This window comes from Pimephales promelas, chromosome 9 (genome assembly GCF_988280905.1).
Source record: "Pimephales promelas chromosome 9, fPimPro1.hap1.1, whole genome shotgun sequence".
Taxonomy (NCBI): domain Eukaryota; kingdom Metazoa; phylum Chordata; class Actinopteri; order Cypriniformes; family Leuciscidae; genus Pimephales; species Pimephales promelas.
The window spans coordinates 3,993,090-4,010,776 of record NC_142777.1 but is presented as its reverse complement, the minus strand read 5'-3'; the positions used below and the strand labels follow the sequence as shown (position 1 = coordinate 4,010,776).

Below are 17,687 nucleotides of genomic sequence, written 5' to 3'. Positions count from 1 at the left end.
AAACTATCGGTCTCGGCAGTTATAATGGCCGATAAATGAATATTTCAAAAATTCAATAAAAAAAAAATGGACGAAAAACGCTTCGTCGCTTCGAACCATGTCATGAGTGTTGGAGTTGTATAGTTTGGCCACCAGAGGACACTCTACACCGTTCCTGTTGGCAACAATCGTTGAGTTCGTCACGATACATACATTGCTTGAATAACAATGTTTTATGTTTGTGTATGTTTTACAATTTGCAGTATGACATAATCTATTGCTAAATTACGGCTCATCATAGACTAGCTAACCACAAAGCTAGCTAATGCCACTATCATCAGTCTGTTCTGTTCTGACAATAAAAGAAACAAGTTTCTTTTTATAATGCATTCTCATATTATTTTAGCTAAAACTCATAAAATAACTACAAATAACTAATGTTAGGGAAATCTGTTAATGTTTTGTTGCGCGTTTCTGAAAAAAAAAAAAATAACAAAAAATAATAATAATAATCGGCCGATATATCGGATTTTTAAAACCAAAAAATATTTGTATCGGCCTCCAAAATCCTTTATCGGTCGGGCTCTAATTTAAATCTATAAAAACTAGCATGCCTAAAATACTGGCATAATACTTAAATGGCTATTTAATAACAACTTAGCATGTGACAGTCAAAAGGCAAAGTCATTATATTTTGTACATTTAACATAGCATTTTGAAAGACTGAGAAGCAATCCTGAGAATTGTTTTCTTTGGAAACATGGATTGACTCATTGACAATTTCTTGTGCATGACATGCTAAGAATTTAAAATGATGTACACCGCACAGAACAGTAAATAAAATATACTGTCATTAACTGCAAGAGAGGTTATTAAGAATGAAAAGCATGCAGACTGTGAGTGGCATGAATGTCAGCCTAACCCTGAAAACACAAGAGTTTATGAAGCAGTGTGCTCAAGGCTGAGGGAAAACGTTCCTGAAAGAGAATAATTTACGAAATACCAGCATGTCTAACCTTTGTACGGTGAAACTTTCCCTTCCTCTTTGGCTCTGCCTGCCAACTCCAGAAAATCCTCGATGAGGTCCAGAGAAATGAGAGACTGGCTGAACACCAACCTGAGCACACAATCATTACATAGATGATCACATGACACTGAAGATAATGAGTCCTGATCTGATGCGACTATGACAAAACACAACTCACACTTTATCTTCCACGTCCTCAGCCATGCGGAGGATCTCAAAAAGCACCACCATTTTCCCAGAATGCTCCAGGACCTCTGAATCTGCCTCGGTCACAAACTCTTTGTACCAGTCCGGTGATGGGCTGCCGGGACCGGAGTTTGACGGGGCCCGAACTGAGGAACACACACAGATACACACTGTTATGATTATATTTACAGAAGACACGCACGGCAGGGACCTTGGATCCGAACTTTCAGCACAAAAAAAATCATAAAAAGGGACCAGAAGTTATTGTGACTTGTGTCAAGTTAAAAATCCACCAAGATAATGAATAACTGAAATGAAATCCCCTGGGTCATTAGTTGCAGTCAGTGGCTGTGTTTACATGCACAGCTTTTGTTTCAATCGGACTAAATTCATTACGATTGAGGAATCCTTAATGACAAGCTACACTAAAAAAAGCGGTTGGGTTCGGTTTCGGTTTTCAATCCGATCAAGTGTTTGCCCGTTCTCTCGATCGGACTGGAAAAGGAATAAACCACCCCTTTCAATCAGATTAACTTAATTTGGATCGAGTACGGTGTTTACATGAAGGCTTTTCAGTCCAACTGAGCTGCCACTCCGTTTACTAGCGGATTATTAGGGCGCATGTAAACATATTTATATCGTTAGTAAAAAAGGGTGCCCAAAGTAGCGCTTTGTGTTGTACGTCAGAGCGTGGGCTCACTATTGGACAGCATCACACACATGACCAGCATCGGCCAATACGCTCTGACGCACAACCCAGAAGTGCTGCGCTGTTACACTACGTCAACAGCTTAGGAAAGTGACATAGGCTACGTTCACACTGCAGGGCTTAATGCTCAATTCCGATTTTTTGAAAAAATTCGATTTTTTTGCAAGGCCGTTCACATTTCCAATTAAATGCGACCTTTTGTGATCTCCTATGTGAACGTGAAATGACCCAGAAGTGACCCGCATGCGCAGAAGAGTAATCAACGGTCAACGACGTCTCTTGTTTGCGGAATAGTTCTTTTTTTTTTCATATGTTGCGAGCTTTTGTTTTATTATTATTATTGCCACAGCCCATATACAAACACAGACAATAATTATTTTATCGACGGGCAGTTTGCACATAAATATAAGATTTTTCCGATCCTCACCGACCTCGTCATAAAACCCGTTTAATTGATAGTGCGTGTCCGCGGCGCTCCTTGCTTTGTCACCGGCGCGACACTGGTGGTTGGTGTTGCCAGATTGAGTGGTTATTCGCTACACTTTAAGGCATGTTCACATGTGTATTAGCCGGGTTTTCACTTGGAAGTCTCTATATCTGGCACCCTACTGTACAAAGTTATACTGACAGAGAGCGCATTCACAGACACCAGAATAAACGTGTTCACAGTAATGTTCATCAGGCAATAATACAGTATGTTTATTTTGGGCGAACGTGAATAATATGATACGCGAAAATATGAACACGTTCATGCACTATCGTTCATTGAACGCGTTCAGGCACAACACTGGGGAAGAGAGACGTCTGCAGCGGCCCATAACAGTGCAGAAACGCGTTGGAGTTAGCGTGTATTGGCTGGCTACAGGTGCGTCCAATGACGTGCGGGTCGGATATATGTGACCTGGCCGTTCAGATTGAAGTCGCATTTCAAAAGATCGGATACATATCGGATTTGGACCACATACCCAAGTGGCCTGGGTCGCATTTGAAAAGATCGGATCTGTGTCGTTCAGACTGTCATGAAAAAATCAGATACAGGTCGCATAGGGGCAAAAAAAAATCGGAATTAGGTCGTTTCAGCCTGCAGTGTGAACGTAGCCATAGAAGAGAAGATATAGTTGAATAGAGTTTTTATTTGTGTTTTTTTGCGCACAAAAAGTATTCTTCTCGCTTGATAAACTTATGGTTGAGCCACTGTAGTCACTCGGACTATTTTAACGATGTCTTTACTAACTTTCCTGGCCCAGCAAGTTTCAATAACATTGAAGCCTATGAAGGAGTGAGACCGTTCTCATATTTTAGTTCCGAATATGAACGAAAGGGTTTGGAGCAACATGAGGGAGAGCAATTACTGACAGAATTAAAAATGTTCTGTGAATTAACCCATTAAACTCCTATTCGAGGAGGTGATGGTGTCAGTCATACCCTCCTCTACAGGCTCTGCTCGGTTCCTCCCCTCAGGGTTTCCTCCACGAGAGCTGGTGTTCCACTCCTTAATCACTTCCAGGTCATCACTGTCAGACTTGTCTGAGCCTTTGTCTTTTCCTTTGCCTCGTTTCTTCTTCCTGTATGGGGGTTTAGGAAACCAGATCAGTCATAATAATAGAGATAGGAAACAATTGCTAAGCAAGAGTGAGGGTTCATTTCAAACCTTTTGGGCTTCTCGTCTTCAGAAGTCAAACTCATGGAGGACTCCTCTGTCTCCGAGGCTATGAACTCCTCCATACTGTCCTCGTCAAAGTATCCCTGTTGGTATGAAGGGGAAAAAAGCAGTATAGAGTTAAAGGGGTAGTTAATAAAAAATAAAACACGTGTCAACATTTACTCATCATCATTTTTGTTCACTTTCAAAACATGCATTAATGAAACCTGAGATATTTCCGTCCCTCCACTGAGGGTCCTGGTAACCAAAATTTGGAAGATGTGTGTGAATCCACAAAAATCAAGCAGTTTAAACCAAGAATATGATCATTTTATATGATGAACGGATGTAATTTAGTCTTTTATTCACATATTAACACACATCACATATGGTAAACATTGATGTTATTGCTTGTCATGCAGTAGAACAAAAATCATTGGTTCTCATGCAAGTTTGAGCTTCAGCGTTCATCATACTTGATGCGCTATACATGTATGTGAGTCGATCCTTGTTTATGTAAATAAAAGCCTGATTAAATCGGTTCATCATATAAAGTGATTGTGTCTCTGTAAAACTTGGATAAAACCACTTATATGAATTCATTCATGACCTTTTTGGATCTTCTATGTTTTGGTTATCTGAACTTTCAATGGCGGGACAGAAACAGTCCAGGTTTCCTTAAAAAAAAAAAAAAAATCTTATAGCGTGTAAATATCTTAAGTTATAATTCGAAGATTAACTACTCTTAACAAACTCTTGTGGAATGAAGGCGAGTTATTTATGACGTTATTGGGTGATCTATCCCTTTAAATCCTGTAACTAATGGATTTTCTAGATTTCTATGGCTTAGCACAATAAACCTGGGATAGATAATATGAACCTGAGCATGTACAAATTGGGTGATCTATCCCTTTAAATCCTGTAACTAATGGATTTTCTAGATTTCTATGGCTTAGCACAATAAACCTGGGATAGATAATATGAACCTGAGCATGTACAAAAGTGATTCTTTGGAAACTAAGGCCGCATTTACACTGCAAGTCAAGATGCCCAATTCCGATATGTTGACTATATCTGATTTTTTTTAGAGGACCAGCTTAAATATCCCGACCAGCCCCATATCCGATATCTGCATTTACACAATAGACTTGGGGGACACAACCCTTGATTCATGTACTGAGCCGGAAAAGCTTAGGCAGAAAAGGAGGTAAAATTTATTTAATGTGAATGAGCCCTGAAATCAATCTGAGAATATCAGAATCCATGAGCTTTTGTCTTGCTTAAACGTTCACGTGTCATATCCGCTCTGTGCCACACGGGAGAAGAAAAATTCAGGATTGGGTCACTTGAACCATGTAATGTGCGGCCTAAAGAACATCATGCGGCTCCCTAGTCCTGCATGTGCACAGAAAGCGATGATATTAGGGAAAGTTCTCCGTAAAGTAAATTCCCTCAGGTTGTGTTTCCAGAGAAGTCTGCAGTCCGCTTGTCTTTATTCCCTCACCTTGTTTTCTTTACTGATATAGTCCAGCTGGAGGCACCACGGATGGGTCCAGATTCTGCTGAGCATCTGGAAATCCTGGAAGAGTTTGGTTCCCGCACGACCTCTCCCACCCTCCAAAGCAGAACCGACACCTGTTGAGAGGGTTTAGACGTTTAGTGCCCACACAGCCCCTATCCCAGCATGCCAGAGCACCCCAAATCCTGCATTCAGATTAGCCTGGGGGATTAACTGAGCAGGTAAACAAGCTCTTAGGACTGTGAGAGGCTCATGCTGCCTGTTTTCACACTGATACTTAGCAAAAAACAAAGCCAAAAAAATTCTTTGCAAGAAAGGCTTTGCCACAAACTAATGACTGCTATGTTCAAAAACAAACACTAGCATACTGTATATAGTACAGCGCCTGATGCCCATGTTCTAGGGGTGAGCACGAGAACCAACTAGTGATGAACTTTCATGAAAATGAAAATCTATTTTATTTTTCCCTGATTGGTTACCGTAAGGACAGCATGACTGAGAACTAAAGTGAAGTAATGGCTTTGAAAGCATACACTTACAGTGATGCCTGGAATCACTATGATGATGAAAATACATCACATTATAATAAGAACACTCTTTGTCCATATTTCAGACTGGTGTTACATGGGAAGAGCATCCACAACAGGTGATACACATTCTGACAAGCTCAATGCATTTGACTCATTTTGTGCAGTTGTAATATTTTGCCTGCATATACATATCTGGTTAATCTTATTAGATGTGTTCGGGTGAGTTAATTAACCTAAAAGCTTGCAAAGAGTTTCAGTTTACTGGTGTTCATTAACTCTGCAAAGACGAAAGTACTTCTAAAAGTAATAATAATAATAACAATGATAAAGAATTATCACACAAATGTCTTCATTGTTTAAATATTCAAAGTGGACTTCTGTAGCATCCCATTGTTTGCCCAAAAAATAAACAGAATTGTTAAATGTTTATTTGAATAAATGTAAAAATATTTTTAAATTGTTCATGTTTTATGCCTGAACAATTTGTGTTTTATGCCTATTATTTAATTACAACCGCTTTTCATTTAAAAAAAATTGCATAAAAAAAACAAAAAACCCACAAAGTTAACAGTATCTGAAATAAAAAATATTTTAAAAAAATTAATTTCATAGGGCACTACTTTTGTAAAAATGTTAATAAAAAATATTTAATAAGTTTAAAGAATTAAATTGCCTAGACATGCTTTTTGACTATTAATATTTAATTAAACCATTAAAAACTGAATACAGAAAAAATAAATAAAACAGATTTTATAGAGCTCTAAAAACTTATTTGTATAAGCTTTATATTTCAATTAATTAGATATGATTTTTGCCTAATAAAATCTAATGTAACCATTCAAACAGAAGCCAGAAGAATAAAATGGAGGGAATCCGGACAAATGTAAAGGGGGAAAAAAACGTAATATATAGGGCTCCAATTATGTTTTTTGTTTTTTTAAGACAAATGATATATAATTAATAATCTAGCACTTATCTAATTTTTGCATCACAATACCAGGCAGACACAGGGCCAGAGTACAGTCATTGCTGTCAAATCTGGGAGAGCAAAAACTGTCACAGACTGTAGTGTTGCAAACACTGTAGTCAAGTGTAAAATGCTGAATGCGAGTTCACCTAAATGCAGCATGAAATTGGATCAGGGTTTGGGTAAAGCAGGCCACAGGGACAAAAGCACAAGCATTAAAGGAAAGACGGTGTCTGGTTGGTGGTCTCGGGGGGTCTGCACCCACAGTCACAACAGCAGCGCAGGAGCAAAGCAGCGGCTCAGAGGAAAGCCGGACTAATGAGCCTCCGGCTGGGAAACTCTCCCCAAGCTCTTCATTAGATAAGGACGTGGGAATTTGTTCAGATAGCCTCGCGGCCTGGTGCCAGCTGCCTTTCTCCCTCTCTCTCTTCAGAACAATCGAGGCCTGAACTATAACACCACCAGACCACTTCATTGAAAAAAGAAGAGCCGGTGGGGAAAAGCTGGCTTCACCTCAGGAGACTCAGGATTTAAGCGGACAGACTTTATGAGCAGGATCACACAACTTACTTGATTAAAACTATTCACGAATAGCATTTAAAGGTGCCATATGTAATAATTGAGGTAAAAATATCCAAAAAATGAGCTACACGCAACAAAAGAATGAGAAGAAATAAGTGCAATGATGTAATTAAAAACTGACAAGTTATAGTGCTGCCGAGATATAAACCTAAATTAGCATGCTAAATGACTAGCCCCGCCCCGGCAGGTGTCGTAATACCAGTTCCGGCCATGGGAGGCGGTATGCGGCCGGGCAACATTACCACCAGCCAAACTGCAGTACACGAGTGAGTCGCGCTCGCGCCGGCTTGTGTGTGTACTTGAACCTGATGTCAGTCGTGTGGAAAGTACAGCCCATTACTACATTTCAGTTCAGGGAAGAGTTCAAAAAATGATTGGTCGACATTATGCATGAGGAATACATTTTGGTAAGTTGTAGCATACTGTATCTTTCAACAGTGTTCGGGTTCTTTTTCCATTAGCTAGTAGAGATGATCGGTTCACGTGCGCTAGGGATCTGAGGTGTAACATGTACAAGCGCCAAAACGGTATTTATTGTTTGAATTGCATAATAAAATTGACAGAATCTGAGAGCTTAACTAACCTGCTTGCTAAGTGTTGATTGCATGTGTCAAATTTGAAGTTGATATCACAAAAATTGAAGTTCCCATGAGATTTCGTTTGGGCGTAGTACCAAAAATAGCCACCGGGTGCCAATGAATTCCATTGAATTTAATTGTATGCATTTTGCCACAACAAATTAATAAATTTCTGTCCAAATATCACCTCTGTCACTAAATATGGAACCTTGAGACTCAGACCTTTCTGACAATGTGTGTTTTGTCAAGATTAGAAAAGGTTTTCATAATAAATTATGAAAGATGATGCCCAAAAGGGGAGGGGCCTAATAAAGAAATACCGTTTCTATGGTAACGCAACGTCCAATTTCAAAACGGTTTTCAGAGGATGAATTCTGAGTTCATAAGCTTTCAAATGATACCTAATTTATGATAACTACTAAAATATGTGGCATAATAATAATAAAAAATATATATATATATATATATATATATTATACTTTTTAGAGGACTTCTTACCTTACTTTTTAAAATATAATTTTATCTTTTTTCATTGAAAAATACTAATTATGTTTTATTGTGAACTTTTAGCACTAAAAACCAAAGTTTCAATTATTAAAAGTGTGTACATCGACTTTTTGTGACAAGTGTGTACATCGACTTTTTGTGACAAAGGTCAGAAACTCCTGTAATGACGTCGATTTTTTGAGGTGCACTTTTGTCATAAATTCATATATTACTGTTCATTCATAATTTGTAAGAAAAAAAACAGCGCTAAAATATCTATTTAAGAGTCTTAGACCTTTCCAACGATATATACTTTGTCATGACTAGATTAGGATTTAATAGTAAATTCAGTAAATTTAGGTTGCCCGTATACTAGGATTAAAAAAGGGTGAAATAGGGAACATTTTGAATTCAAGTTGCTTTTAACAACCAAGAGCAAACATGCAATAATCAGAATGACGTAGAGTCGTACCTGTAAAGTGATCCAGATAGTAGCGATAAAGCTTGCACTGAATGGGTGTTAACCGGATCTCTAACACATACTCGTGTTTTGGAGGGAGGAATTTTGTCAGGGCAGTGTAATCTCTTCTCTGTGTGACAAAAACAAGAACAAATATAACTCATCATGAACAAGCACTGAATATTTCACTCATTTATAGACCGATATTGTGTAAAACTATGACTTAAGAGAAATAAAAGCCCAATATTCAAGCCCTCATTGGCTGTGGTGATTTGGCTTACTTGGACACATCCCGCTAGCATCTCATAGAGGATGTGCGCTCGTTTCTTCATGACACGGACATCAACGAGAGTGGAGTCGGCGCACTGGCCGTTCTGGATTGGGTTGATGAAGCGATTTCTGAACTCTTTCACTGATCCCAGCAGGTTCTCCTTAATGAAGGTCACCATACAGTGATCTGGGGGGAGAAGATGACACTTTTACACTCTCAGAAAACATTACGGTCATAACTGAAGTGTTTAAAGACACCTTTCCAAATTCAGAACGACATACTGTTCACCTCAAATGGCACAACCATGAACCAACGGTTCCAATCTGATTGGCTAGTTGCAACAATTTCTGGGTGTCAAGGAGCTATGAACCTCTAGGGCCATTTGGAAGCTCAATTTCAAGCTCAGTTTAAAGCGGCTTGCCCTCATGCAAGATGTGTGCCCAGGGGCGTAGCCAGGACATTATTTCTGGGGGGGCCAGCTTGTGCCAGTCTTTTATTTGGGGTGGCACTTGATTGTCAAAAACTACTATTACTAAAACTCACACGTGGCTCGTCAGGCCATAAACAATGGATTGAACTCCCTTATGACACTAATAATGTCTAATTGATAAATGTGCGAGTGCAATGCGTCATCATTATGGGAGGGGTTAGGGACCTTAACATGAGACAGGGATGTTTTAGTGCAAATGACAGAAAGACACAATATGAATTGTCATATTAGGCGATAATTTCTTTAGGTAAACCATTGCATTTTAAGTGCAACATCCAATTTATTTGTGATAATACAACAAGTTACAACGGTTGCACAAATCATGACTAGATCATGTAGTAACACTTGAGTCATTACTAGTTAGTTCCAATGATCTTCACTTTATAATACGGATCTAAATAATTAGTAATTCCCACAGAAGTATCTAGTAACACTTTCATCTGTGAGCTATTACTTACTAATTCGTTAATAAGAGTTTCTTTTAGTTAATAGTAGTTACTAGATTGTTAATAAACTTTTTCAGTAGTTCTCTGGGAAGTATTAAAAAATAGAAGTTATTGATTACTTAATAGTGAACTACCACTTCCGTCTGTGCGCTATTACTTACTAGTTTGTTAATCAGAGTTATAATAGTTACTAGATTGTTAATATTGTGTTACTCATTGGTTCTTGTGTAGTTATTCATTAACGAAGGAACCGTATTTTAAAGTGTTACCCTGAAATGTTCTGTTCGCTTTGTGTCTGCTATAACAATTACACTCTTAGAAGAAAAGGTTCAATATAGAACCTTAAAAGGTTCTAAAGCGTTACGTATTTGGAACCCTTAAAATGCAATGCATGTGAATGATCACAAAATTCAATATGGTGGTTAAAAAATTTAATTAATCAATATCAGACGAAGAGTGCCATTTCACTTTTTATCCTCCAAAAATCTGCATGATTAAAATGTGATATTAAGTTACTACAACAGTTTAATAAACAATAATTTAATAACAACTACAAATGTTGCAGAATAGTGTAATATATGAATGAATAACAGCCTTTAAAAAACATTTGAGCCAAAAGGGTTCTTTCTTGTCAGTTTTGAACCTTAAAATGTCCTTCGGAGTTGATTAAAGAACCCTATGCTACATTATAGGGGCCGTTTACACCTGGCCACTTCATGCGTTTTCGATCGTGAAAAGACTTGGTGTAAATGCCCCCCGAAACGCATTCGAGACGGATTTGAATCCAAACGCTCAAACCACTTCAGGAGGTGGTCTGGGCCGCATTCCAGACGAAACTGGACAAGTGTAAATGCATCTGGTTCTTGAAACCACATATGTAAATGTTAATACTCCCAAAAATGGTAAAAAAAGAAACGCGTGAGAGCGTGTTACAGGCTACATGTCATGCTATTTTAGTCAGATATGACGACGCTACTGCGACGCGCATCACCTCAGATGAGCGGCTGAACGCAAGCCAACGCGCCGCAATCGCTAATCAAAGTGAAAGTAAGTCGCAGACGATTAACACTACCATCTTCATTAAAAGTAAAGAAACGAAATGATCTTACCAGTTCTGTTGCCGCTCTCTCTTTTCACCGTCTTTGCTGATTTTGAATATAGCCGATGATCAATAAAATCCAACTCATATCTGTTGCTTTCGGTGACGTGCACTTCATTAAATCCGCATATAACGCGGGAATTGAAGATCGGATTTATATCCATTTTGCAAAAACACATTTATGTGACCAGGTGTAAATGGAATCATTTTGATAAATCAGATAGCTATCCGATCTGAGAAAACGCATGAAGTGGCCAGGTGTAAACAGCCCAAGCGCTGTCAGAATGCAGGCACGTTATGTCTCGCACTGTTGATGGGGGCGAGACCCAACATGTTGCTAATATGGGGCTTATAGCGTAAGTGACAAATCAATGACTTGATTAAAAAATGCATACATTTCAGCTTCCTTTTTAGACCGTTACTGGAGTTTTTATTTTTATTTTTTATTATTATTAAATTTATTTTCCCGTGAGGTTGGGAGGGGGGGCCGGCAGGGGGGCCGAGCCTTGACCAATGGTGGCCGTGGCCCCCCCTGGCCACCATGTAGCTCCGCCCCTGTGTGTGCCATTTAATGCATTTGTGACTTGTTTTCCTCAGTGCATTACATTTACAATCCTTCTGTAAACGTTAGAAACCTTTCACAGATTTCACTGAATGACCACTCGATCAAAAACACACATTTTGCATCTAAAAGTGGAAATACTTTTTTTTTTAGTTTTACAAAACTGCTGTACGGAAAACATGCCGAATTGTACAGTATATACCGAACCGTCATTTTAACAATCGCACCTTTAAAGGTTTAGTTCACTTTTGAAAAAACTTTTGCTGATAATTTCCTCACCCCCATGTCATCCAAGATGTCCACGTCTTTCTTTCCTCAGTCGAAAAGAAATTTAGGTTTTTGATGAAAACATTCCAGGATTTTTCTCCATATAATGGACTTACATGGGAACCGGACGGTCCAAGGTCCAAAAGACAGTTAATAACAGTTTCAGATGCAGCTTCAAATGTCTTTAAACGACACCAGACGATGAATAAGGGTCTTATCATGCGAAACGATCGGTTATTTCAAAACTTATTCCAAAAATGTAACTTTTCTAAGGACAAATGCTAGCCTTGCTCAATTCTGTGAGGCGCGTTTGCAACGTCACGTATTACGTAATTACGTTCAAAAGGTCACGGGCGACGTAGCCGGAAGTACAGAGTCAGTGTTTACAAGTTGAACGCATAGGTTGAACGTGCAAACTAACTCAAACGCCGTTTACAAAAAAAGGAATTAAAAGGAAAAACAACGATGTCGGACGATTTTGATTCTGTACTTCCGGCTACGTCGCCCGTGACCTTTTGAACGTAATTACGTATTACGTGACGTTACAAACGCGCCTCAGAGAACATAGCAAGGCTAGCATTTGTCCTCAGAAAAGTTACATTTTTGAAATAAGTTTTGAAATAACCGATCGTTTTGCATGATAAGACCCTTATTCATCGTCTGGTGTCGTTTAAAGACATTTGAAGCTGCATCTGAAACTGTTATAACTGTCTTTTGGACCTTGAACCATCCGGTTCCCATTGAAGTCCATTATATGGAGAAAAATCCTGGAATGTTTTCATCAAAAACCTAAATTTCTTTTCGACTGAGGAAAGAAAGACGTGGACATCTTGGATGACATGGGGGTGAGGAAATTATCAGCAAAAGTTTTTTCAAAAGTGAACTAATCCTTTAAGCACAAGCAAAAAGAGTGACTTACACTCAATAAGGTTGTTCTGCAGTGGCGTTCCCGTCAGCACCACCCGCCGACGAGTCCTGATGGAGTTCATGGCTTTAGAGACGGCAGACGCTTCGTTCTTCAGGATGTGACCCTCATCACAGATGACAAAATCCGGACCTGTGCATCAAAACATAAAGAAAAATTTAGAGTAAATTAAACAATTTACAGCAGCATGTCAGGTTTATTCACTTCAATGATTTTTTCCAGCTGATATTTCCAGCTTTATCATAAAATGCAGTAACTTCACCTGGATCGACTAGAGTTTTCTGAAAGGTTTCTTTCAGCTTCTTGCTCTTGATGTTGCGCCCTTGCGTGAGGTTGCGGTACATCTCATAGCCTATGATCATGACGCCGCCGTCTTCCTGCCAGCGCTGTAAAGCGTACGCTCTCTCCTGAGGTCTCTTCACTGTGGCCAGCTCGTTCACCTGAAACACAGAGGGAAAACACACCGACATGGGGTGAGATTAAACATTGAAAAGGAATGTGCTCTTTTTCCAAAGAGTGATCTTTGAAACAATGATTCAGGACTCACATTTTCTGCCGCTTGTCCAGTGTTAAATGCATCAACACTAGGGATGCCGAAAACTAAAAATTTTCTTGACCGACCACCGAGCCTCATTAGCCGGTTGAAACCGGTTAAAGGGTTAGTTCACCCAAAAATGAAAATTAAGTCATTAATTACTCACCCCCATGCTGTACCAACCCCGTAAGACCTTCGTTCGTCTTCGGAGCTCAAATTAAGATGTTTTTTATTAAATTTGAGAGCTGTATAACTACCACATTGGCTGCCTAAGGGACTGGCTCTTGACGGCCCATAAAGTCAATGAAGAAAATGTTTAAATATTCCATGTGACTACCGTGGCTCAAGTATACGTTTATCAAGCGACGAGAATACTTTTTGTGCGAAAAAACAAACAAAAATAACGAGTTTATTCGACTATTTCTTTTCTTCCTTGTTGGCCTGAAACGAGACTTCCTTTGATTTCCACGACGCATGCACGAGAATTGCGATCTCCTTCAACTACTTCAGTTCAGTTCTCGTGCATGCGTCGTGGAAATCTAAGGAAGTCTCGTTTCAGGCCAACAAGGAAGAAAAGAAATAGTCGAATAAACTCGTTATTTTTGTTTGTTTTTTCACACAGAAAGTATTCTCGTAGTTGAGCCGCTGTAGTCACATGGAATATTTAAACATTTTCTTCATTGACTTTATGGGCCGTCAAGAGTCATTCCCTTAGGCAGCCAATGTGGTAGTTATACAGCTCTCAAATTTAATCAAAAATATCTTCATTTGTGTTCCGAAGACGAACGAAGGTCTTACGGGGTTGGTACAGCATGGGGGTGAGTAATTAATGACTTAATTTTCATTTTTGGGTGAACTAACCCTTTAACCGATTGGTTTAAAATATGCTACGCTATTTGAAATAACAGCCATTTTGAGCCGCGCCTGCAATCTCACAACTCTGTCGCATCTCTCTGTCGCTCTGCCTCCCACTCACTCACACACACACACTGCCCCGGCGCCGCCCCTCCAATCATGTCACTTTTTTAAAATCCCCATACAGTGCGAAAAATGAGTCGCGCAAACGCGGCGCCAAGGAGCTTGTATGTAATCAGAGGACAAATGGCTCCTTTTTAGTTTCGAAATGGGTTTGGGTACAAGGTGATCGCGTTGAAAATAGAGGCGTTAGAAGCTCATTTGAAACATTGCCGGGGCTCATTAAAGAAAATGACAGCTCAGAAGAGACGCCGCTTTAGTTTGAGGAAACGTTAACGTTAGTGCTAACAATAATAAAGATAGATGATCATCATTACCTTATCTGTTACCACTGAAATGTAAATATAATGTATAAAATCTACGCCCATCGGTGTCATTCTTTTTGGTGAAATGGTCCCACACACTATTTTCTTTGCAGGCTTCATCCTGTCGTCTGCCCTGGCTCTAACCTCGAGTGTTTTTGCTTGAAGCCTTTACTTTTCGCAAATCTTAGGAGCGCTTGAACCCAAACACTGTGACCTCGCACCAATTTTTATTTTTTTTTATTTTTTACCGACTACTTGATCGATGATAACCTAATCAACACTTCCAACTGTTAAAGGTACACTATGAAATTTTTTTGTTCAAATTACAAAATTTAAATATCGAGTCAATACATCAATCCTTCTAAAATGTGTTTTTGTCTTACCCCGATTCACTCACATACATATACATACATGTGTCACTCGCCCGTGTGTGTCTCTTCAATTTAATTTTTTTTATTTATTTGTAACATTCATTGGGGCGGCAGTGGTTCATGTAGGTTATCAATCCCCGGTTCCACCTGACCAAGTGTCGAGGTGTCCATGAGCAAGACACATAACCCCAGCTACTCCCGAAAAGCTGGATGGCATCTTGCATGGCTGACACCGCCGTTGGTGTATGAATGGGTGAATGTGAGCCAATATGTAAAGCGCAGTCCATTCATTATACAATACTTCAACATACATGTGTGGAGTTTCAAATGGACCCATGTGATTAACAAACAATGGTAAAGAGTAAATGGAAAGATCTACATGATGTAATGCCAAATCTCTACCTCTAAACTCTCCTCGTCCTTCAGGCCTTCTTGCCACTTCTCAAACTCATTGAGCCAGTTGAGCACAGTGTTGAGAGGACACACCACCAGAGCTGTGGAGAAGTTCAGCTTCTCACACAGAAGAAGAGTGTGGAGAAACGTCACCACCTGCAGGACACCCAGAGAACAGCAGAGTCACTCACGCTCCAGACACAGCGTAATCACAAAAACAATGACTTACAGCCGTTCATAGCATTATAATGGTAACACTTTACAACAAGGTTCATTTATTAAACATTAGTTAATGTATTAGCCAACCATAAGCAATACTTGTTACTGTTAGTCAATCAAAACACAGTTGGTCATTGTTTGTTCACAGTGCATTAACTCATGTTAACAAGATTTGAATAAAGTATTAGTTAAATGTAACCAACCATAAGCAACACATTTGTTACCATTTTTGTTTATGTTGGTTAATACAAATACAGCTGCTTATTGTTTGTTCATGTTAGTTGACTGTGCATAACCTTATGTAAACAACATTTTAATAAAGTATTAGTAAATATTGAAAAAGCATGGCACTAACAAAGATTAATAAATGCTGTATACGCGAGTTCATTATGTAGTTAACTAATGTTTGTTATAAGCAGATGGCCTTGTATCTGTTTGCCTGCTGTTTGTATTGCATTGTGAAGTGACCTTGGGTTCTTGAAAGGTGCTATAGAAAATAAACATATTATTAATTATTAATGTTAACTAATGAACCTTATAGTAAAGTGTTACCAAATAAATAAATACATAAAAGCACAGTTACCTGGAGGGTTTTGCCCAAACCCATGCAGTGGGCCAGAATACAGCCGGAGCCAGAGGACTTCTCCACCTTCTTCACCGACTCACAGCAGCAGTCCCACATGAACTGCACACCTGCACACAGAACACACAAGACGTCACGCAGTTTTTCGATGTTTCCTCCACTTAGAAAAGGACACTACGATGGACTAAAACTAATTAAATATGAAAAAGTCCTGCACCAATTAGCTATGCAGAAGCAAGCTGTTTTCTGTGAATGTGCAGACTATTTTCGATACATTTGCCGCTAAAGGTAATAACGGGAAGAATAACAAAATGCAGTTAAAAACGTGCTAATATAAAAAAGGGGATATTAACCAGCGTTTATGATCACAAACACCAATTAAAATAATATGACAAGTAAAAGTTTGCAATATCAAGCAAAAAAAAACATGCTGTTTTTCTACAGCTAAAATAACTGGCTTCGGATGAGGCCGGAGGGCATATTCAAGTAAAAATGCCTCTGCCTTGGATTAACATTATTCACTTATTGTATCTTACTCATATGGTCAATTATCCAGCGTCTCCAATTAGTCCCTTGAACTCTGTATGCAGTTTAATTAAATTGAAAAGCACTGAAGAAAGTTCAAGATGGACTGAAATGTTTGTTGTTTCTTTTTTCCTTTTTATCACTTTTTCTGTTAGAGCACTTTTGTGCTTTGCTTCATTCATTCATTAAAACTCTTCATTAAAACTTTTTTTCTCAATAGATCTTACATTTGTTTGAACTTGTTTGGTGCACGGGTTCCTTCTTTTGTTTTTTACATTTTGCAAAAGAATGAATGCATGAAAAATGTAACTCCCAAATAAAATTAAAAAAGTAAAAATGAGATGAAATAAAATTACTAGTTGACACATTTAAACAAACATGAAACATGACGCATTTCTGGGTAAAGATTTATTGTACGACTTTGTTATATAATTTTTTTGGGGCCATTGCAGCCTTGGTTTCAGCAAAAAAAAAATTAGAGATGGAGAAAGTTGTTTTCTTGCTATTTTTTTTTTTTTTTAACATTTAATAAGAAATAGGGTAAATCTTTATTTCATGAGGACTTTAAACATTGATTTATATTTTATGAACCCTTTTCAGGGACACACTAGAAATACTAAAAAGTTGCTATAACCAAAGCATTAACCCTTTCAGACGCAAGTTTAAAATATTATAACTGACCCCCCAGCGTGAGCTTTAAGGCGACCGTTATTTAGAACTTGCCACTTAGGCATGGGCGGTATCCAAATTTTTATACCGTCAAACCTCCTCCCTATTTTACCGCGGTATACGGTATTACCGCGTGACTAATTAAAAATTGCGAGATAAGGCTCAGACGGCATCACACATGATGACACGTTCAACCAGAGAGTGTCGGTTCCAATAATGCATCTAAAAGCTGTCAATCAACTATTAGAAAACAGGAGATACACATTGTCTCACACCAGAGAATGTGAGCAGAGTGGTGATATTTCCAGAGAGGGGAGCGCATTTCTGAAGATCACGCGCCACGAGCTCTCGACGCAAGCCGAGTGGAGCCGAGATAAAATTATTTAT

The 17,687-nt window shown here is 38.8% G+C and overlaps 1 protein-coding gene across 2 annotated transcripts in view; it reads right to left on the bottom strand.

Annotated features, from left to right (window-relative positions):
- atrx (ATRX chromatin remodeler) overlaps positions 1 to 17,687 on the bottom strand; it is a 66,564-nt gene that overhangs the window by 23,169 nt on the left and 25,708 nt on the right. For both annotated transcript variants that reach the window (XM_039694200.2, XM_039694201.2), the window contains exons 17-27: positions 16,107 to 16,216; positions 15,314 to 15,460; positions 12,988 to 13,165; positions 12,720 to 12,857; positions 8,947 to 9,122; positions 8,678 to 8,795; positions 5,048 to 5,178; positions 3,553 to 3,647; positions 3,327 to 3,466; positions 1,185 to 1,338; positions 996 to 1,096 (exon numbers count right to left, since the gene is read on the bottom strand). In XM_039694200.2, the coding sequence (XP_039550134.2) occupies positions 996 to 1,096; positions 1,185 to 1,338; positions 3,327 to 3,466; positions 3,553 to 3,647; positions 5,048 to 5,178; positions 8,678 to 8,795; positions 8,947 to 9,122; positions 12,720 to 12,857; positions 12,988 to 13,165; positions 15,314 to 15,460; positions 16,107 to 16,216 (1,488 nt within the window). The remainder of the gene's footprint in view (positions 1 to 995; positions 1,097 to 1,184; positions 1,339 to 3,326; positions 3,467 to 3,552; positions 3,648 to 5,047; positions 5,179 to 8,677; positions 8,796 to 8,946; positions 9,123 to 12,719; positions 12,858 to 12,987; positions 13,166 to 15,313; positions 15,461 to 16,106; positions 16,217 to 17,687) is intronic.